Source organism: Pseudophryne corroboree, chromosome 1 (genome assembly GCF_028390025.1).
Source record: "Pseudophryne corroboree isolate aPseCor3 chromosome 1, aPseCor3.hap2, whole genome shotgun sequence".
Lineage (NCBI taxonomy): Eukaryota > Metazoa > Chordata > Amphibia > Anura > Myobatrachidae > Pseudophryne > Pseudophryne corroboree.
This window is the reverse complement of record NC_086444.1, coordinates 299460697-299484001: the sequence shown is the minus strand read 5'-3', so window position 1 is coordinate 299484001 and position 23305 is coordinate 299460697. Positions and strand designations below refer to the sequence as shown.

The following is a 23305-nucleotide window of genomic DNA, read 5'->3' as shown; positions in this document are numbered from 1 at the left end:
AGCCCTGGAGACTGGCATCTGTTGTCAGAATCTCCCAATCTGATATCCAAAAGGGTCTCCCCTTGTCCAGATGGGATGTCTGTAGCCACCAGGCTAATGACCTTCTTACTTCCATCATAAGGACCATAGTCTGCGGTTTTATCATCTGATGCAACCCATTCCATTTGGCAAGGATCAGATGCTGCAGAGGCCTCGAGTGGAACTGTGCATACTCCACCATGTCGAATGCTGACACCATCAATCCCATCACATGCATTGCTGCGTGAATGGATACCTTTTGACTGTGTACCAACTCCTGAATCCTTGATTGAACTTTGGATATCTTGTTCAGAGGTAAAATTACTCTCTGAAGGATTGAATCCAATACAGTCCCCAAGTGAGTCATCCACTATGACGATTTTGCCCAATTTATGAGCCACCCGTGCCTTTGCAAACACGTTATTGTCTGTTGCAGATGACATAGGAGCAATTCCTGTGACTGTGCCAGGACTAACAGATCGTCGAGGTATGGAAAAATTCTTATCCCCTGCTGGTGAAGATAAGCTGCCATTACCACCATAAATTTGGTAAATACTCTGGGTGCTGTGGCTAATCCAAAAGGTAGGGCCTGGAACTGAAAATGCTGTTGGAGGGGATAGCGAACCTGAGATAGCACTGATGGGACAGTGCTATAGGAACATGTAGGTAAGCATCCTGGATATCCAGGGATACCATATAATCCTCTGGCTCCATGTATTTGTTCAGCACTTTGAGATTGAGAATGGGCCGGAATGACCCATTTGGCTTCTGAACTAGAAACAGGTTGGAGTAAAAACCCTGTCCTCGTTGTGCAGGAGGAACTGGAATTATTACTCCTGATTGAAACAATTTCTGAACTGCCTCTTGCAAAGCCCTGGCCTTCGTCTCTACCCGAGACGGGCTGGTACAAAAAAAACCTTTGAGGAGGGTGCTTCTTGAAGGCAAAAGCATAACATAGAGATACCGTTTCCTGCACCCAGGCATCTGTTGTAGACTGCTGCCAGATCTGTGCAAACTGAAGTAGTCGGACCCCCACCCTTGGATCCCCCAGGTGGAGGCCCGCACCATCAGGCTGATGGCATATTCTCTGTGCTACCAACCAGTCCTCTGGTATCCCAATGCTTTTTAGTCTTACCAGACTTGTTGTATTGGGGCTGCCTGCCATCACTTTTTCCTTTAGCTTTTTCCTGAGACCGAAAGGGCCGAAAAGCTGGAACTTTAGGTTTGAATTTGTATGTGGAAGGAAACTTTTAACTTCTTGGAGTCTGCTTCTGACTCCAAAATATCTGTCAATGCTTTACCAAAAAGAATATCTCCAGAAAAAGGCAAAGAATCCAAAACCTTCTTAGATTCTGAATCAGCTTTCCACGTACGTAGCCAGTCTGCTCTACGAGCAGCTATTGTTGAAGCTGATGCCCTGGAGGCAATAGTACCCATATCCAATGCTGCTTCTTCCAAGAACATCGCAGCCTGTTTTATATATGCTATATGGGATTTTTGCTCTTTAGATGCCATTGAAAAATCACCCTCCAATGCATCAGCCAGGCAGCCACTGCCTTTGCCATCCAAGCTGAAGCCATGGCTGGCCTTATGACTGCACCAGACAGGGAAAAAATGTTTTTTAAAAAACCATCCACTCTCCTGTCCGTGACATCATTTAATGATGTTGAAGGCAGAGGTAATGTAGATTTCCGCACTAGTCAAATCACATGCGTATCTACCTTGGGAGCCACCTCAGCTGGAAAAGGATAACTGGAATTCCATTTCCTAGGAATTCTAAATTTCTTATTGGGCGTAGCCCAAGCCTCTTCCATGATTTCCATCAGCTGATCTGACCCCAGAAACTCAGTCTTAACTGTTTTGGGACGTTTAAACAAAGGTGCCTTGGTTTTTTACACAGGCTATGCTGAATCCTCTAAGGATAGTATGGCTTTCATTGCTTTAATTAACTCAGCTACATCCACTGAGCTGAGACCTTCCTCCTCCTCTTCATATACGGAAGCAGAGTTTATTGGGCTTTCATCCTCCGATGAGTCTTCATCTGAAACATGTGTAGCCTGTGAGGATGAAGCTTTACTTACCACTGGCTTATCAGCCTGTTTCTTTTGAGAGGCTGTTGCTGGAAGCGATAAACCGCAGGTGGGAAGCTGCATGTAAGGGTTAATTGTGTAACCTATCCCTGGTACAGGAGTTGGAATTATCCGTTCAGCTATACTGGATAATGTCTGTGCAAACATAGCCTAAGGCGAATCAACCTGCACCTGAATCTGCCTTGTATTTTTCAAGAGACCATGGTGAAAGCTAAAGCAATTTGCATACAAACCATCCTGAACCAGATCCTGAGAGATTAACCCAGTTTTGCAAGACAAACATAACATGAGTGTTGGTGTTGCTGTGAGTGTATCGTCCTCACCTTTGCCGCTCTGATGATAAATAATCAACAATTCCACAGTGTACTACACAATTTGCGACTATAATCACTTTAAGCTTTTTAAAGTGACATACAATCCGACCCTATCCTAATATGCACCAGCATTGAGGATCGGAATAGAAAAAAACTGACAGAATATATAGTAAAGTCAGTAATCACACTATCAGTCAGTCACGTTACACATTAGTATAATAAACAATATGAGCACATCATCAACTAAAAATAAATTTCAAGTATGTAGGAGAACATATTACTGAATCATGATTAAAACAGATCTACCATATTCAGACGCATAGCGAAAGAATCCACAGTAATAGCAGACAGATTCATATGCAATAGGCACTTATCTAACTATTAGTGCTCAAAAGGCAGATAGAGACTTAGTGCTGTATTACCCATACTCAGTAGAGTGGGATACAGGGAGACTCACCCCGCTTCCAGGACCGATCAATACGTTTGCGAACGCTGAGTGGATCCAGTGTACACTGCCGCTCCATGAACCTATATTGAACACAGACGCACCAGTCACACAGCCGCCTATGCTGCGACTGGGTCACCTTCGTTACAGCATCTCAGACGGAAGCGGGAAAACAGTTCATGGCGGGAGACTCGGAGGAAATTGGTCATGAACCGGGGGGAGGGGAGACCAGGAAAGCATCTGACTCCCCACTGCTGACATCAACCCTAGGGATCACGGCCTCATACTATTCCTGGAGTCTATGCTAAGGCCTAGTGCTGGTGCACCCGAGGTGGCAGCCGCGTCAGCGGCTGTTTGGTAGTCTCCTCCCATAACAGTGCGGCTGTGACCGTATTCCCCTTCTAAGTGGAACCGATGCCTTATCTTCTCCCCGTGCTCCAGCCACAGCCTGGTAACGTCTACTGGACCTGCTAGTATATCTGACACAGACGCCTGCTGAAACAGCACTGTACTCGTGGGTAAGCGTTGTCGTGACCCGGCGGAGAGTTGTTGAAGCGACTCTTTCTAAGGTACGTATAAGACGCTTTTTAGAAAGATCACTCAAGAAAAAAATAGTAAGACTATAAAAGTAAAATAAGAAAGCTTAGGGCTGCCGCAATAAACAAAAAACTGATTTGCCTGAGCCAGGAGGCGGGATATATGGACGGGCCCGTTGCATGCTGGGAGAACAAAAAGCTTTGACTGATTGGTGCAAATCCGCTGTTGCTTCATCATATCCCAACCTGTGGACCCTGCTGGAGAAATACCTTATTTAAATTATTCCCACCATTTACAACTGATTTGCTAACCTTCCCATGTGAAATACCATGAATGGAAAACTGCTATCTTGTGTACCAGATGCAGAACCAGGCTTAGGCACTACCCAAAACACTGGCCGACACAACCCCCTCCCCGCCCCCAAACGGCCGCAGCCTGTCAATTAGGTTGCACTATCGAGCACTGCGAGCATGATCACAGGACTCATTCTGCAAATGAGCAGATCGCCCCTCTTCGGATTAGTAGGTAAACCATACAATTTACATACTAATCTAAATCAGGCCCACTGTGATGCCCACAGTCTGTTCTAGCCCAGCTAAACCCACCAGACCCAGCACAGCAGTGATGGAAGAGGAGCAGGAAAGGGTGCAACACCAGGTGAAGGAGTGCATGTTGTTTTCACTCTCTACCATGCGCTGGCAACCAACTACCCGACCCTCTCCTAGAGCCTGTGCAGAGGTTGGATCACTGTAGGGCCCGTCTCCAAGAGTGCCATGAAGAGACGCTGTTCCTGTACGGGGTGTTATCCTTCACTGGCTCCTGTCTTGGCTGGGTGCTGTGTGCAGGGGTGTGACTCATGTTGCCGATGTTTGGGATGCCCACGGTCACATGACCAAATTTTATAATGTCGACTGTTTTGGGTGTTAACTATCCTAACCCCCCCACCCTAACATTCCCCTGGGGGCAGGTAGGGCTAAAGCTAGGGGGGTGGCAGCTATGGCTAACCACCCCCTAATGTCTAACCCTAACCCCCCTATGATGCCTAACCTTAACTCACCTTCCCAATGGCGCTAACCCTAAAACCACCCGGGATGTCACTGTCTGGGTTCCGGCGCGGGTCTTGCGATCTGTATCGGGATTCCATAGTCGGGAAATGTATACCGTGGGTCTGGTGGGTTTAGAAATAGGCTTTGCTGTTCAAAAAAAATTAATTTTAATTACCTACCGGTAAAACATTTTCTCGTAGTCCGTAGAGGATACTAGGGTCCATTTAGTACCATGGGGCATAGAAGGGTCCTTTAAGAATTTGATAGTGTGGGCTGGCTCCTCCCTCTACTGGCCCTCCTACCAGACTCTGCCCGAGGAGACGGACATACTTTGAGAGAAGGATAGATAAGGATAGTGGTGAGATTCCGAACCAGCACACGCAACAAGAGGAAAGCCAAGCTAACCAAACTTGAAACAGGAACAGCAACAGCTGAACCAACATTACTTAACGAAGTAACAGTCCAGGAAGAACGAAGCACTGGGTGGGCGCTCAGTATCCGCTATGGACTACGAGAAAACGATTTACCGGTAGGTAATTAAAATCCTATTTTCTCTTGTGTCCTAGAGGATACTGGGGTCCATTTAGTATCATGGGGATGTACCAAAACTCCCAAACCGGGTGGGAGAGTGCTGAGGTTCATGCAGAACTGATTGACCAAACTGAAGGTCCTCAGAGGCCAAAGTATCGAACTTGTAGAACTTAGCAAACGTGTTCGAACCTGACCAAGTAGCTGCTCGGCAGTGCTGTAAAGCCGAGACACCCCAGGCAGCCGCCCAGGAAGAACCCACCGACCTAGTAAAGTGGGCCTGTACAGATTTTGGGCATGGAAAACTTGCCGTGGAATAAGTATGCTGGATAGTAAGTCTGATCCAGCGTGCAATTGTCTGCTTGGAAGCAGGACACCCAATCTTATTGGGATAATAAAGAACAAACAGTGAGTCCGTCTTTCTGTGACGAGCTGTTCTCTTCACATACACCTTCAAAAGCCCTCACAACATCCAAAGACTTTGAAGTAGCAGAGGTATCGGTGACAACCGGAACCACAATAGGAAAAAATTGCTGACGAGTTCTGAGTTCAGCTCTGTCCACATGGAAAATTAAATAGGGACTTTTGTGAGACAAAGCCACCAGCTCCGACACACGTCTTGCTGAAGCCAAGGCCAACAGTGTGACGGTCTTCCACGTAAGATATTTTACGTCAACCTCCTGTAACGGTTCAAACCAGTCCGATTGGAGGAACTGCAGAACCACACTGAGATCCCAAGGTGCCGTGGGAGGCACAAAGGGAGGCTGGGTGTGCAGAACACCTTTCAAGAACGCCTGGACCTCAGGGAGAGAAGCCAATTGTTTCTGAAACAAAATGGACAAGGCCGAAATCTGGACTTTTATGGAGCCCAGATGCAGGCCCACATCCACGCGTGCCTGCAGAAAAAGCAGGAAATGTCCCAGATGAAATTCCACCACAGAATAATTTCTTCTTCCAAATACGATGGTAATGCTTAGATGTTATCTCCTTCCTGGCTTGGATCATAGTCGGGATAAACTTGTTAGGGACCCCTCTCCTGGCTAGAATCAGCCATTCAGCTTCCATGCCGTCAAACGTAGCCGCAGTAAGTCCTGATAGATGAACGGGCCCTGTTGCAGAAGATCCTCGCGAAGAGGTAGAGGCCACGGATCTTCGAGAAGCATCTCCAGAAGGTCCGCGTACCAGGCCCTTCTTGGCCAGTCCGGAGCAATGAGTACTGCCTGAACCTTTTCCCTTTTTATTCGTTTTAGAATTCTTGGGATCAGAGGAAGTGGAGGAAACACGTACACCAATGATAGACCCATGGAGTCGTCAGGGCGTCTATCGCCACCGCCTGTGGGTCTCTCAACCTGGAACAATACCGCCTGAGCTTCTTGTTGAGGCGAGAGGCCATCATGTCGATCTGTGGATATCCCCATCGACTTGTCAAGCACCTGAACACTTGCGGGTGCAGGTCGTGTCTGCTGAGGAAGTCTGCTTCCCAGTTGTCTACTCCCGGAATAAAGACCGCTGACAATGCCACAGCGTTTCTTTCTGCCCTGCGGAGAATTCTTGAGACCTCTGACATTGCTGATCTGCTTTTCATTCCGCCCTGTCGGTGTATGTGCGTTTACTGCCGTCACATTGTCCGACTGGACCTGAATTGCCCAATCTTGAAGAACATGTGAGGCCTGCAGAAGGGCGCTGTATATGGCCCTGAGTTCCAGAATGTTGATTGGATGGATGACTTCCTGACTTGGCCATCTTCCTTGAAACTGCACCCTCTGAGTGACTGCTCCCCAACCTCTGAGGCTTGCATCTGTGGTTAACAGAATCCAGTTCTGAATTCCGAACCTCAATCCTGCGACGAGGTGAGAGGACTGTTGCCACCACAGAAGGGAGATCCTGGCCTTTGGCGACAGACAGATCCTCTGGTGCATGTGAAGATGTGATCCGGACCATTTGTCCAACAGATAGAGCTGGAAGGGTCTTGCGTGAAACATTTCCGTATTGAAGCGCCTCGTAAGAGGCCACCATTTTCCCCAGAAGGCGAATGCATAGATGCACCGACACCCAGGTTGGCTTCAGAACATCCTGAACCATCGACTGGACCCATGCCTTTTCCAACGGAAGGAACACCTTTTGTGACTCCGTGTCCAGTATCATTCCCAGGAATGGGAGCCTCTGTGTTGGCTCTAGGTGAGATTTCGGAAGGTTCAGAATTCACCCGTGATCCTGGAGGAGTTTGGTTGAGAGAGCAATGCTGTCCAGCAACCTTTCCCTGGACAGAGCTTTTATCAGGAGTTCATCCAGGTACGGAATTATGTTCACTCCCTGTTTACGGTGTAGAAACATCATCTCTGCCATCATCTTGGTGAACACCCTCGGTACCGTGGAGAGACCAAATGGCAGGACTTAGAACTGGTAGTGACAGTACTGCAGTGCAAACCGTAGATAAGCCTGATGAGGCGGCCAAATCGGAATGTGAAGGTATGCATCCTTGATATCCAGAGACACTAGGAATTCCCCCTCCTCCTGACCTGAGATCACTGCTCTCAGAGACTCCATCTTGAATTTGAACACTCATAAGTACGGGTTCAAAGACCTGAGGTTCAGAATCAGTCCTACCAAACCGTCCGGCTTCGGTACTACGAACAAGTTGGAATAGTACCCCTTGTTTAGTAGATGGGTTGAAACTGGTAAAAATGACCTGAGTCTGTACCAGTTTTTGGTTGGCATGCTGTAAAGTTATACTTGCCTCTTGTGAAACTAGCAAGCCTGATTTTAAGAATCTGTGAGGTGGGAGCTCTGGAAACTCCAGTCTGTAGCCCTTGGAAATAAGATCTATGACTTAGGGATCCTGGCACGAATTTGACCAGATCTGACTGAAGAATTGTAGTCAGGCTCCCACCTGACAGCTTTCCAGGCATTGCGGTCCACTGTCATGCTGAAGTCTTTGAGGAAGCAGAGCCTGAGCTCTGTTCCTGAGCACCTGCAGTTGCTGGTTTGCGTGGTTTACCTCTTGCGCCGCTGGAGGACGTAGAAGCACCTCTGGATTTGCCCTTAAACTTGGCTGTCCGAAAAGGACTGTAACTTTGAAGTTGAATAAGTCTTCTTGGTTGGGGGGGCTGCGGAAGGAAGATACGTAGACTTACCCGCAGTAGCTGTGGAGATCCATTTGTCTAGTTCATCTCCAAACAAGGCCTCCCCTGTGAATGGTAGGCCTTCCACGCCTTTCCTGGAGTCCGCGTCAGCAGTCCACTGGCATAGCCACAAGCCCCTGCGTGCCGACACTGCCATAGCGGTGGTGTGTGCATTAAGCACATCTATTTCCTTTATGGCTTCTACCATAAAGTTTGCAGAGTCCTGTATATGCTGCAGGTGTAAGACAAGATCCCCCCTAGATAAGGAATCTAACCGCTCAACTAGGTTACATGACCATTTTGCAATGGCTTTAGAGATCCACGCACAAGCAATGGTGGGGCGTTGGGCTATGTACAATGATTTGAGTGTAGTCTCAATTTTACGATCAGCCGTGTCTTTTAGGGAGGCTGCACCAGGAACAGGCAAATACAATTTTACTTGACAGCCTAGAGACTGATGCGTCCACTATTGGTAGATTTTCCAATTTTTTCCTATCCTCTAGAGGAAAAGGAAAAAGAGCAACCTTTTAGGGATCTGAAACTTCTTATCAGGATTAACCCATGGTTCCTCAAACAGGGTATTCAATTCCTTTGACACAAGAAAAGTAACTGAGGGCTTCTTCTTTACATTAAAATAAGAGTCCTCACTCTCCTCTGGCACCTTATCAGGAATATGCAGAACATCTCTGATAGGCTCTATAAGAGCCTCTATTCCCTGTGACAGAGCCACACCTCCCCCCCCCCCCTCCAAGCCTACCTCTACCCTCCTCCAAGTCTGACCCATCAGCGTCAGAGTCAGATTGCAGTATATGGGCCAGAGATCGCTTTTGCGGACAAATGGGAGGGGACTGAGACGCTTTTTTGTCGACTGAGTCTCTGTTCATAAACTCATCCACAGTTTGTTTTAAGTATTGCGTCTATTTCTCATTGCGGGACAATTTTGCAGAAAGAGTAGAAATCATTCCTTTGAGAGAATTAACCCACTCCGATTCAGCCCCGCTAGCTTGTGAACCCTGAGTACCCAGTAGTGAGCCCCGTGGTGAAGAGGAACACCCTGCTGTACAAGAAACACACTCTTTGCCTGACATAATGTAAATGTGACAGCACACACACACACACACACACACACACACACACACACACACACACACACACACACAACAGGAAAAGGTTAAGCACAATTAACCCACAAAGAGCCCTTCAGGGAGACACAGAGTTGTTTGGAGCCAGCCCCCACCGCACCCTTATCGCTAATGCCAAGTTTAGCCGGGTCGCAGACTAAGTAACCTGATAGGGGACTTAGTACACTAATACTTGCTACCCCCTGCTATGACCCCCTGGTAAAGCTGAGGTAATCTGGAGTCACGCCGGAGGAGCTGTGTATCCCTGTCCTGTCAGCGTCTGTGTCCACTGCAGAGGGAAAATGGCGCTGGTGAACTGCTGGATCCTCTCATAGAGAAGCCCCGCCCTTTCAATGGCGCGCAGTCTTCCTGCTTTTTTTTATACTGGCTAAGGAATCTGGTGCTTACAATGGAGAGAAACCGTTTTAAGGCTGCGTTGCCAGTCTGGGTACTGTGTACAGTGTGCTGAGACGCAGTTGTGTACTGTGTCTGGAAACACATTCCGCCCCGTTTAGAAGCTGTGCATCTCCGTACCCTCGTGCCGCCATAATGGCCGGCGCCCCGCTAACCGGGACGCCGGCTCAGTACTCACCACTTTTCATTCTACTGGCTGTTAGGGGTGGCAGCGTGCTGCGGGAATGTACGCTCGCCGTGGTGGGGCTTGCGAATAGTTCCCTCAGGAGCTCAGTGTCCTGTCAGCGGGGAACGGGACCATTAACCCTTCAAGAGGTTGGGCCATTCCCACCCCTAAGTCCCACGAAGCAGGCAGGCTGGTGCCAACCAGCCCTGCCTGAAAATAACAAACAGAGAAAATAAATGCAGAAAACTGTTCAGGAGCTTCCTTCATTGTGACCGGCTCCTCCGGGCACATTTTCTAAACCGAGTCTGGTAGGAGGGGCATAGAGAGAGGAGCCAGTCCACACTATCAAATTCTTAAAGTGCCCATGGCTACCAGTGGACCCATCTATACAACATGGTACTAAATGGACCCCAGTATGCTCTAGGACGTAAGAGGGGAAAAAAAGAGGAGGGAATAGACATAGGATCTGATTCAGAGGCGTGACTGCAATTTCTCAGAGATTTTTGCAAATGATGGGAGTTTAAGCATTCCCCTATTTGCAAGCCCTGCAACTTCCACTTTGCATATTTCAGCAGTACTCATGTGCGTTGGTGGATCCGACCTCTCCACTTGTGAATTTCTTAACATAGGGCCACTGTGGCTGCAGTGCTGCGAAAGAGATAGCAGCCACATGCTGAAAAACACACATGACACTCCCATTACATGCCCATAAACCCTCCTATTTTATTTAAGGTCTCCTAAAATCTCCACCCTGAACCACCCATGGATTGCAGAAGTTGTCTCAAGTAATAGTAACGCCATACGCAAATGCTTACGCCATAGCACACTTTGGTTTGTGTGTGTGCAGTAAGGACTTACCAGACTTTTGCATATGCGCAGTAGTAAAAGGGAACACTCAACTGCACAAATATTGGTCCACCTCTCAATAAGTCCCATAGTGGTCTCCTGTTGCCTACTCTAAATCAGGGTCTCTTTTGTGGGTAGAGGGTACAATTTCTTCTAGGGACCACGACACACACAGCATGTGCATCCTACAGGCAAGACCTTCACCGTTTTGATAATAGGAGCAAAATAATTTTCCCACTGAAAAGAAGTGTACTTTAAAAGTATTAATGTAACAACATTAAAAAATCTGAAGATTTTCTCTGCGCTTGTTACCTAAAGTCTCCATGTACAACAGTAGAGTCCAGGCCAGCAGGGAGGTGAAGCGGAAGCCACTCAATAAGCCTCTCCATGGCTGGGATTGTATGAGTCTCACTAGATCTGTACTGCTTGGTCCATAACTGAACTTGGCGTTGAACATATGCACCTTATTTAAACAAAACATATTTGGGCTAGAGAATCAATTAAATCACAAAACATTCCACATTTAGAAATCACTGTAACCAAACCTCCAAAGTAGGTCAATCACCAAAGCACTGAAAGTTCCAGAGACCGGCTAAGAGAGTTATGCGCTCAGTGCAGATGTGCAGTATAGCTCAGGTTATTGAACAAGAGAGAATGCGCATGTTTCAGTAAAATGAAATATTGGCATTTATTCTAATGTGTATGCAGAATCTGGTCTCTAGGGCATTTGTTGCAATGTTGAAACTAATGCCCGCTGCTCCAGTGTATACCCAGCTTAAGACACAACTGCAACATAGCTAGAAGTACTGCTGGTTCTGGGGAACACACTGTCTACCTCGTACTACTTTGTCACTCCAACAGGGGCAGATCTTGAGGTTATCATCTATTTTATTTATTTTTATTTTTTTAAACTGTTATTCTGGCTCAACTTCAGAGACAGACTTACTGTAGTTTTACCCACCCCTTACTTTGAATTGCTCCCTTGGAATCTAGGAATTATTGAAGAGGGATTATCATTAATCAATAACTCGACCAAAATGATAATGCTGGACCTCACTTAACATCAAATTCTTACTACAACTTTTCACAGTCTTCAATATTTTTAAACAGTGTTTCAATTTGCCTATTTCTTGATTTAAGACCTAAGTATAACTCCATTGATGCTTACTGCACGATATCCCATTCTACTACGTTGAAGTCTCTATACCAATGCAAAGCAGGCTTTAAAGGCCTTATGTCTTAACTATACCAAACTCGTATAAAAACAGACACATAAAAGCAAATGGGAGGAAGACATTGGGAAGACTCTCGACCTGAAGGATAGGAAGAAGAAAATCTGTGAACAAATCTCACAGTGATGTATGTTAAGATCAAGAAGGAGCTTCTTTATCAGTGTTATTCAATTCAGCGCCAGAGGGGTGCGACCAGAAATCCAACAAAACTACTGGCGCGATAATGTTTTCGGCAGAAACAGCATCGTGCCAGGCACTTAAGTTTGAGAATGCCGGTTCTCACGATTAAACACCATGTTCAAGGCACGAGTACCCGCTTTCTCCGACATAACAGCATGCTGAATTGAATATCTCCAGTAGCTCCTTCCTGGCACTATTCAATTCATGGTGAATTTAATCAAGCCCAATGATTAAGAAGCACTGATGTTAATACTCTTATACGTTAGGAGTCTCTGCCCATATTAAATACGGAGGAGACCTCGTTGACACTGTTTATGGTAAAAAGAATGAATCACACTACACTTGGGACCTCCTACAGCTTTAGTTGCAGTTCTGCGATTGTAGCAGAACTGTAACTGCATAGAATCGCACAGCAAGAGCCGCCTTGCGTGTTCAAAAGGCCGCCAAGCATATAACAAGACACCCACCGATGCATTTGCAATTCTGTAAGCTGCAGAATTGCGCATACATCTTCAAAACCGAGGCACCATGTTTTTAAACATAGCTGACGTCAGATGCACGTGCTAAAAACGGCAATGAGATGCCTGAATTTTCCCGATCACTCCCCATAAATGCCATGTGAAGGCCCACAAATGGGTGCTGACTGTCAATCAAGATGCGATCGCAGGAGAATCGCTAATCGCAGGTCACACATGTGCAATCCGTTCGCAGCGTATGTGCAGACGGCCGATAATCGTTCGATCTGCGATTTTGCAACTGAAGCTAAATATGGCCCTTAGTATGTTAGTATATCAAAGCAAATAATGATCAATGTTTATCTTCACGTTATACAGCATCACCTTTTGTCATGTAGGTGTCGGGTGAACATAGTTAACATTCTATTTGAATTTAGTTACCCTGTTTCCCATAATTCTCCAGTCCAGCTTTCTGAATATCCACACTGTGAATTTTGCACAGAACTTTATTCATTGCATTATATATAGCTCGGCGTTGTTCTGCATCAAGTCCTGGCAGAGCAGCGTCTTTAAAAATGCGCCCAGTTAAATACTCCATCAAGTAGAAGGGAGTACCGATTATGCTGTCAGAAAGAATGCAATTTACATTTGTGTAAGATAATGGAAATAGTAATTTACAGTCACAAGAAAGAAAGCTAATCTTAAGTACCTATTATATATTACACTCACCTAGAATCTTCACAAAGGCTGTACACCTTTGGTACAGGGACTCCAGCTTCACCCATTGCTTTTAAGATCCTATAAGCATAGGATGGACATGGATAAACAGTAAACATCGAGCATGATTTATTTGTGGACTTTCATTTTTTATTATGTGCCAGCATTAACACTACCCTGTCACCTTACATACTTATGAATAGAGTCCCTTTAAATGACACACTGATATCCTTATTACAATTTGCTGATGAACGTATGATTTGTCTGGCAATTGAGTGACATGCGATCTTGCATTTTGTGATTTAAATACATAGGAACAAAAGTTACAGAATCCCTATGGTTCTACAGGAAAGGAGTACAGGTCTGCTACTCTCCTACCCTCACATAGGGAATCGGGTTGCTGCAGCCTGAACACTGTCAGACTTTTTGAACTAACCCGTGAACTGTGCAGGGAGCTTCTGTGGAGCCCCCAGTGTTCTCCCATTCCCTGAAAATGGGAACAGGGAAGACAAACCACACCACACTGAGCCACCAGTGATCATGTAAACCCAGAACAAACAATATTTTAAAAAAAAACAACACATTTGTTGCAGCTAATGCATGCACAGTGGTGGGCACACGTTATTCCACAGATAAGGATAACAGAAGTCACTGTCGTTCTGTGACCTGTGTAAAAACACTTGTCCTGTTGCCTTGTAATTGCACATTGTCTAAGAACTCCATGGTGATGTTTAATATCCAAATAAGTTTCCCATATGTATAGTAATTGGATTAATAAAGTAATTCCTACATATAACACTGTATTTAAAATATACTGTATATAACACTGTATAATGTGAAAACGTGTGCAGTAACAGCAACATTATAACTACGCAGGATAGATTACTTAAGGTCATTTTGTTATGTGTCAGCCTATACCCATTCAGCACCACTTACTCCGGCCACAACTTCTAGGTCTTCTAGGTCTCTCCCCCGCACTGCGGTGGAAACCATTACCAGTGAGGGGAAAGGCAAGCGCATGCTATGTCCCGCCCCCAAACTTCGGTGGAAACAGTTGGCAGGAACAGGAAAGGCATGCGCATGCTCTCTCTGTCTCTCCCCCGCACTGCGGTGGAAACAGCAGGGAGGGGAAAGGCACGCACATGCTCTCTGTGTCTCTCCCCCGCACTGCGGTGGAAACAGCAGGGAGGGGAAAGGCACGCACATGCTCTCTGTGTCTCTCCCCCGCACTGCGGTGGAAACAGCAGGGAGGGGAAAGGCACGCACATGCTCTCTGTGTCTCTCCCCCGCACTGCGGTGGAAACAGCAGGGAGGGGAAAGGCACGCACATGCTCTCTGTGTCTCTCCCCCACACTGCGGTGGAAACAGCAGGGAGGGGAAAGGCACGCACATGCTCTCTGTGTCTCTCCCCCACACTGCGGTGGAAACAGCAGGGAGGGGAAAGGCACGCACATGCTCTCTGTGTCTCTCCCCCGCACTGCGGTGGAAACAGCAGGGAGGGGAAAGGCACGCACATGCTCTCTGTGTCTCTCCCCCACACTGCGGTGGAAACTGTTAGTGTGGAGGGAAAAGGCATGTGTATGCTCTCTATGTCTCTTCCCCGCACTGCAGTGGAGGCAGTTAGTAGGAGGGGGAAAGGCACGCGTATGCTCTCTCGATCTCTTCATTGCACTGCAGTGGAAGCAGTTGTTTTCAAGCACTTGTTTTCAAGTCAGATTGAGTTTGTCAGAAACGGGGCTAAAGCCTGTCGGGTTTGACCCCGCTTCCGACAATGCACGCTGATCGGCGGCTGAAGCTGCCGATCAGCGTGCATTCCGACAGCATTCCCACAAGTCGGGTTTCCCGACTTGTCGGAAAAAAATAAGATTTTACTCACCGGTAAATCTATTTCTCGTAGTCCGTAGTGGATGCTGGGACTCCGTAAGGACCATGGGGAATAGCAGCTCCGCAGGAGACTGGGCACAACTAAAGAAAGCTTTAGGACTACCTGGTGTGCACTGGCTCCTCCCACTATGACCCTCCTCCAGACCTCAGTTAGGATACTGTGCCCGGAAGAGCTGACACAATGAGGAAGGATTTTGAATCCCGGGTAAGACTCATACCAGCCACACCAATCACACCGTATAACTCGTGATACTATACCCAGTTAACAGTATGAAATATAACTGAGCCTCTCAACAGATGGCTCAACAATAACCCTTTAGTTAGGCAATAACTATATACAAGTTTTGCAGACAATCCGCACTTGGGATGGGCGCCCAGCATCCACTACGGACTACGAGAAATAGATTTACCGGTGAGTAAAATCTTATTTTCTCTGACGTCCTAAGTGGATGCTGGGACTCCGTAAGGACCATGGGGATTATACCAAAGCTCCCAAACGGGCGGGAGAGTGCGGATGACTCTGCAGCACCGAATGAGCAAACTTTAGGTCCTCCTCAGCCAGGGTATCAAACTTGTAGACTCTTGCAAAAGTGTTTGAACCCGACCAAGTAACAGCTCGGCAAATTTGTAAAGCCGAGACCCCTCGGGCAGCCGCCCAAGAAGAGCCCACTTTCCTCGTGGAATGGGCTTTTACAGATTTAGGGTGCGGCAGTCCAGCCGCAGAATGTGCAAGTTGAATCGTGCTACAGATCCAGCGAGCAATAGTCTGCTTAGAAGCAGGAGCACCCAGCTTGTTGGGTGCATACAGGATAAATAGCGAGTCAGTTATCCTGACTCCAGCCGTCCAGGAAACATATATTTTTCAGGGCCCTGACTACGTCCAGTAACTTGGAATCCTCCAAGTCCCAAGTAGCCGCAGGCACCACAATAGGTTGGTTCACATGAAAAACTGATACCATCTTAGGAAGGAATTGGGAACGGGTCATCAACTCCGCCCTATCCATATAAAAAAATTAGATAAGGGCTTTTGCATGAGCCGCTAATACTGATACACGCCTGGCCGACGCCAAGGCCAACAGCATGACCACTTTCCACGAGAGGTATTTTAGTTCCACGGATTTAAGTGGCTCAACCCAATGCGACTTCAGGAAATCCAACACCACGTTGAGATCCCACGGTGCCACTGGAGGCACAAACGGGGGCTGACTATGCGGCACTCCCTTAACAAAAGTCTGAACTTCAAGCAGTGAAGCCAGTTCTATTTTGGAAGAAAATCGATAGAGCCGAAATCTGGACCTTAATGGAACCCAATTTTAGGCCCATAGTCACCCCTGACTGTAGGAAGTGCAGAAATCGACCTAGCTGAAATTCCTCCGTTGGGGCCTTCCTGGCCTCACAGCACGCAACATATTTCCGCCATATGCGGTGATAATGGTTTGCGTTCACTTCTTTCCTAGCTTTAATTAGCGTAGGGATAACTTCCTCCGGAATGCCCTTTTCCTTCAGGATCCGGCGTTCAACCGCCATGCCGTCAAACGCAGCCGCGGTACGTCTTGGAACAGACAGGCCCCCTGCTGCAGCAGGTCCTGTCTGAGCGGCAGAGGCCATGGGTCCTCTGAGATCATTTCTTGGAGTTCTGGGTACCAAGCTCTTCTTGGCCAATCCAGAACAATGAGTATAGTTCTTACCCCTCTCCTTCTTATTATTCTCATTACCCTGGGTATGAGAGGCAGAGAAGGGAACACATACACCGACTGGTACACCCACGGTGTTACCAGAGCGTCCACAGCTATCGCCTGAGGGTCCCTTGACCTGGCGCAATATCTTTTTAGCTTTTTGTTGAGGTGGGACGCCATCATGTCCACCTGTGGCCTTTCCCAACGGTGTACAATCATTTGGAAGACTTCTGGATGAAGTCCCCACTCTCCCGGGTGGAGGTCGTGTCTGCTGAGAAAGTCTGCTTCCCAGTTGTCCACTCCGGGAATGAACACTGCTGACAGTGCTAACACATGATTTTCCGCCCATCGGAGAATCCTTGTGGCTTCTGCCATCGCCATCCTGCTTCTTGTGCCGCCCTGTCGGTTTACATGAGCGACCGCCGTGATGTTGTCTGACTGGATCAGCACCGGCCGGTGTTGAAGCAGGGGTCTAGCCTGACTTAGGGCATTGTAAATGGCCCTTAGTTCCAGAATATTTATGTGTAGGGAAGTCTCCTGACTTGTCCATAGTCCTTGGAAGTTTCTTCCCTGTGTGACTGCCCCCCAGCCTCGAAGGCTGGCATCCGTGGTCACCAGGACCCAGTCCTGTATGCCGAATCTGTGGCCCTCTAGAAGATGAGCACTCTGCAGCCACCACAACAGCGACACCCTGGCCCTTGGAGACAGGGTTATCCCCAAATGCATCTGAAGATGCGACCCGGACCACTTGTCCAACAGATCCCACTGGAAGATCCTTGCATGAAACCTGCCGAATGGAATTTCTTCGTAAGAAGCTACCATCTTTTCCACGGCTCGCGTGCATTGATGCACCGACACCTGTATTTGTATTAGGAGGTCTCTGTCTAGAGACGACAACTCCTTGGACTTCTCCTCCGGGAGAAACCCATTTTTCTTGTTCTGTGTCCAGAACCATACCCAGGAACAGTAGACGCGTCGTAGGAACCAGCTGCGACTTTGGAACATTCAGAATCCAGCCGTGCTGTTGTAGCACTTCCCGAGATAGTGCTACTCCGTCGAACAACTGCTCCCTGGACCTCGTCTTTATAAGGAGATCGTCCAAGTACGGGATAATTATTTCGGCCATTACCTTGGTAAATACCCTCGGTGCCGGGGACAGACCAACGGCAACGTCTGGAATTGGTAATGACAATCCTGTACCACAATTTTGAGGTACTCCTGGTGAGGAGGGTAAATAGGGACATGCAGGTAAGTATCCTTGATGTCCAGTGATACCATGAAATTCTCCAGGCTTGCAATAATCGCCCTGAGCGATTCCATTTTGAACTTGAACCTTCGTATATAAGTGTTCAAGGATTTCAATTTTAGAATGGGTCTCACCGAACCGTCTGGTTTCGGTACCACAAACATTTTGGAATAGTAACCCCGGCCTTGTTGAAGGAGGGGTACCTTGATTTCACCTGCTGGAAGTACAGCTTGTGAATTGCCGCCAGTACTACCTCCCTTTCTCCGAGGGCAGCAGGCAAGGCTGATGAGAGGTAACGGCGAGGGGGAGTCGCCTCGAACTCCAGCTTGTATCCCTGTGATACTACTTGCAGAACCTAGGGATCCACCTGTGGGCAAGCCCACTGGTCCCTGAAGTTCCCGAGACGCGCCCCCACCGCACCTGTCTCCACCTGTGGAGCCCCAGCGTCATGCGGTGGACTCAGAGGAAGCGGGGGAAGATTTTTAATCCTGGGAACTGGCTGTCTGGTGCAGCTTTTTTCTTCTCCCCTTGTCTCTGTGCAGAAAGGAAGCGCCTTTGACCCGCTTGCTTTTCTGAAGCCGAAAGGACTGTACCTGAAAATACGGTTATTTTTTAGGCTGTGAGGAAACCTGAGGTAAAAAAATTTCTTCCCAGCTGTTGCTGTGGATACGAGGTCCCAGAGACCATCCCCAAACAATTCCTCACCCTTATAAGGCAGAATCTCCATGTGCCTTTTAAAGTCAGCATCACCTGTCCACTGCCGGGTCTCTAATACCCTCCTGGCAGAATGGACATTGCCTTAATTCTGGATGCCAGCCGGCAAATATCCCTCTGTGCATCCCTCATATATAAGACGACGTCTTTAATATGCTCTATGTTAGCAAAATATTATCTCTGTCTAGGGTATTAATATAACTGACAGGGTATCAGACCACGCTGCAGCAGCACTATTCATGCTGAGGCAATTGCAGGTCTCAGTATAGTACCTGAGTGTGTATATACAGACTTCAGGATAGCCTCCTGCTTTTTTTCAGCAGGCTCCTTCAAAGTGGCCGTATCCTAAGACGGCAGTGCCACCTTTTTTGACAAACGTGTGAGCGCCTTATCCACCATAGGGGATATCTCCCAACGTGACCTATCCTCTGGCGGGAAAGGGTACGCCATCAGTAACTTTTTAGAAATTACCAGTTTCTTATCGGGGGAACCCACGCTTCTTTACACACTTCATTCACTCATCTGATGGGGGAACAAAACACTGGCTGCTTTTTCTCCCCAAACATAAAACCCCTTTTATGTGGTACTTGGGTTCATGTCAGAAATGTGTAACACATTTTTTTATTGCCGAGATCATGCAAACGATGTTCCTAGTGGATTGTGTATATGTCTCAATCTTGTCGACACTGGAGTCAGACTCCGTGTCGACATCTGTGTCTGCCATCTGAGGTAACGGGCGTTTTTTGAGCCCCTGATGGCCTTTGAGACGCCTGGGCAGGCGCGGGCTGAGAAGCCGGCTGTCCCACAGCTGTTACGTCATCCAGCCTTTTATGTAAGGAGTTGACATTGTCGGTTAATACCTTCCACCTATCCATCCACTCTGATGTCGGCCCCACAGGGGGCGACATCCCATTTATCGGCCTCTGCTCCGCCTCCACGTAACCTTCCTCATCCAACATGTCGACACAGCCGTACCGACACACCGCACACACACAGGGAATGCTCTGACTGAGGACAGGACCCCACAAAGTCCTTTGGGGAGACAGAGAGAGAGTATGCCAGCACACACCAGAGCGCTATATAATGCAGGGATTAACACTATAACTGAGTGATTTTTCCCCCAATAGCTGCTTGTATACACATATTGCGCCTAAATTTAGTGCCCCCCCTCTCTTTTTAACCCTTTGAGCCTGAAAACTACAGGGGAGAGCCTGGGGAGCTGTCTTCCAGCTGCACTGTGAAGAAAAAATGGCGCCAGTGTGCTGAGGGAGATAGCCCCGCCCCTTTTTCGGCTGACTTTTCTCCCGCTTTTTTCATGGATTCTCGCAGGGGTATTTATCACATATATAGCCTCTGGGACTATATATTGTGATTTTTTGCCAGCCAAGGTATTCATATTGCTGCTCAGGGCGCCCCTACCCAGCGCCCTGCACCCATCAGTGACCGGAGTGTGAGGTGTGCATGAGGAGCAATGGCGCACAGCTGCAGTGCTGTGCGCTACCTTGTTGAAGACCGAAGTCTTCTGCCGCCGATTTCCAGGACCATCTTCATGCTTCTGGCTCTGTAAGGGGGACGGCGGCGCGGCTCCGGGACCGAACGATCGAGGTCGGGTCCTGTGTTCGATCCCTCTGGAGCTAATGGTGTCCAGTAGCCTAAGAAGCCCAAACTATCTCCAGTCAGGTAGGTTCGCTTCTTCTCCCCTTAGTCCCTCGTAGCAGTGAGTCTGTTGCCAGCAGATCTCACTGAAAATAAAAAACCTAAAATATACTTTCTTTTCTAGGAGCTCAGGAGAGCCCCTAGTGTGCATCCAGCTCAGCCGGGCACAAGATTCTAACTGAGGTCTGGAGGAGGGTCATAGTGGGAGGAGCCAGTGCACACCGGTAGTCCTAAAGCTTTCTTTAGTTGTGCCCAGTCTCCTGCGGAGCCGCTATTCCCCATGGTCCTTACGGAGTCCCAGCATCCACTTAGGACGTCAGAGAAACGGGGCTGTAATGAATAGGTTGGAACCACTTCCCACCAAAAACTGTCTGAAGCTGCCGTCTTTCCGACAAGATGGCAGCTTCCAACAGTTATTGAATATACCCCCATGTCTCTCCCCCACACTGCGGTGGAAACTGTTAGAAGGGAGGGGAAAGGTACACGTATGCTCTCTATGTCTCTTCCCGGCATTGCAGTGGAAACTGTTAGCAGGGAGGGGAAAGGCACATGCATGTCTCTCCCCTGCACTGCGGTGGAAACAGCAGGGAGGGGAAAGGCATGTACATGCTCTCTATGGCCCTCATTCCGAATTGATCGCCCGCTAGCTACTTTTATCAGCCGTGCAAACGCATAGTCATCGCCCACGGGGGAGTGTATTTTCACTTTGCAAGTGTGCGAACGTCTTTGCAGCGGAGCTTTGCAAAAACATTTTGTGCAGTTTCAGAGTAGGTCTGGACTTACTCAGTCCTTGCGATCACTTCAGTGTTTTTATTCCCGGGATTGACGTCAGACACCCGCCCTGCAAACGCCTGGACACGCCTGCGTTTTGCCAAACACTCCCAGAAAATGGACACCCACAAACGCCCATCTGTCAATCTCTTTGCGACCGGCTGTGCAAACGGAATCGTCATAGAAGCCATCGCTGGGTAACTAACCAATTTGTACTCGTACAACGCGCCTGCGCATTGCGGTGCATATGCATGCACAGATTAGCCCCGTTCTGTCATGATCGCCACGCTGCGAAAAACCATAGCGAGCGATCAACTCGGAATGACCCCCTACGTCTCTCCCTCGCACTGCAGTAGAAACTGTTAGTAGGGAGGGGAAAGGCAAGCGTATGCTCTCTATATATCTTTTCCTATTTTTTTTAAATATGAAAAAAAAGTGTACATTTAAAAAAAATATGCATATAAACTGCCATTTGCCCCAATTTAATTACACCAAATAGTTTTATTATGGCCACTAATAAACATCTATGTTTTCCACTATTAGTATGGCTTTTTTGCGGTACATTTTCTCCTATACTTATCTCCGGTTTCGAGGCTAAATTATCGCGCAAATCCTGTTTACGCCATTTTGTAACAGGATAGATGTGAAAAATGGGAGCGCACAGTATACAATAAACCGTTTTTTCCAGGAGATAGGTGCGGGAGCATTAGCCGCGATCGCGTATCATATTACTTCTAATTGGATAACCCCCTATGTCTCTTCCCCGCACTGCAGTGGAAACCATCAGCAGGACGGGGAAAGTCATAAGCATGCTCTCTATGGAATCAGTTCTTTGTGCACGCAGTGCAGGTGTAATTGTGTCTGACTTGCATCACTTCTGAATCGGTCCATGAAACTACACCTACCTATATTCTCTCTCTACAGCATGGGCTGCAGGCAGCAGCTTTCCTGGAGGTTTTTTACGCAGTACAAGCTCTTTTCCATTAAATTTAACATAATAAGTAGGGTTGGACTGTCCATGACTGAACTGCCGGACAAGCAGGGGACCTGCAAGATTTCAAAGAGACACAAAAAAAAAAGGAAAAGGGTTTTGCACCAGCGGGGGAACATAACAATGCATATGCCTAACTGTAACTGTTTACATGCCATTAATGAAGGCATCTGATTTTTGCTGTGACAGCTACCTACCGGACGATTCCTCTCCAAATAGACTTTCCAGATACTTATTTAAGGAATCTCTTGGAATATCCATAGTGGGCCTCACAGAACGAGTGTTTGGAACAAACTCTCTTAATGGAAATCCTAAGAGGTTTTCTAAATCTTCCAGAGCTTCTGTGACATTATTAACCTGCATAACATAAAAAACAGTACCACTTTGAAAAATTAGCACAAAATTATTTTGTAATCAGAAACAAAAGTCATCATTTCAGTAAACCTTTTTTTATGCTTCCCTTCGAATCAGTATACTAAGTGCCGCCTAAAGAGATCACTGTCAATTAGATCATACTATAAATGTATACAGGAAATTGTATAAAGAGCATTTACAATTAATACATAAGTTTTGAATAAGGACACACAAAATACATCATTTTATATTTCAGAAGAATGATCTTTAAAAGGGCAAAATCATTGTTGACATGGTATATTTCAGGGATGAGCAAAATACGGCCTGGAAGCAGGTTGCTGCCCGCAAGGCAATTGGGGATGGCCCAATTCACTATGTAGCACCTGTGCTTGTACTGTAGCTGTTCCAAGTCAGCGCAGTGATCACAATAAACTACAGCTCCCAACAGCTCTTACGTCTGGAGCTAAACAGCCAAATACACATCGCTCTCAGAGACCAGCCTGTTAGCAAGCACTGCTGAGTATAGAGAGAGTGGGAGTTACAGACTGAATCCCAGTTTGTAATGTCCTGTGTAACCTGCAAGAAGAGCAGAAAGATCTGAGCCACACAGGGGAGTCAGGGAAAGGTTATGACAAAACCTGCCCAGTGGTCCCCTAACTGAAGTAATTGCCGACCCCTGGCATAGTGTGATGTCATCTGAAGTTTTATTTGTTTCCGATAACTCACTTACTGCCTTTTGTTTTAGCAAATGACACAGTTGACATGAAAGTACAGCGATTTAT

General features: G+C 47.3%; 1 protein-coding gene across 2 annotated transcripts in view; it reads right to left on the bottom strand.

Annotated features, from left to right (window-relative positions):
- The window catches only part of ACAD10 (acyl-CoA dehydrogenase family member 10), a 226918-nt gene that overhangs the window by 105947 nt on the left and 97666 nt on the right, over positions 1-23305 (bottom strand). For both annotated transcript variants that reach the window (XM_063964392.1, XM_063964391.1), the window contains 5 exons: positions 22367-22526; positions 22084-22225; positions 13244-13312; positions 12956-13137; positions 10960-11110 (listed from right to left, as the gene is read on the bottom strand). In XM_063964392.1, the coding sequence (XP_063820462.1) occupies positions 10960-11110; positions 12956-13137; positions 13244-13312; positions 22084-22225; positions 22367-22526 (704 nt within the window). The remainder of the gene's footprint in view (positions 1-10959; positions 11111-12955; positions 13138-13243; positions 13313-22083; positions 22226-22366; positions 22527-23305) is intronic.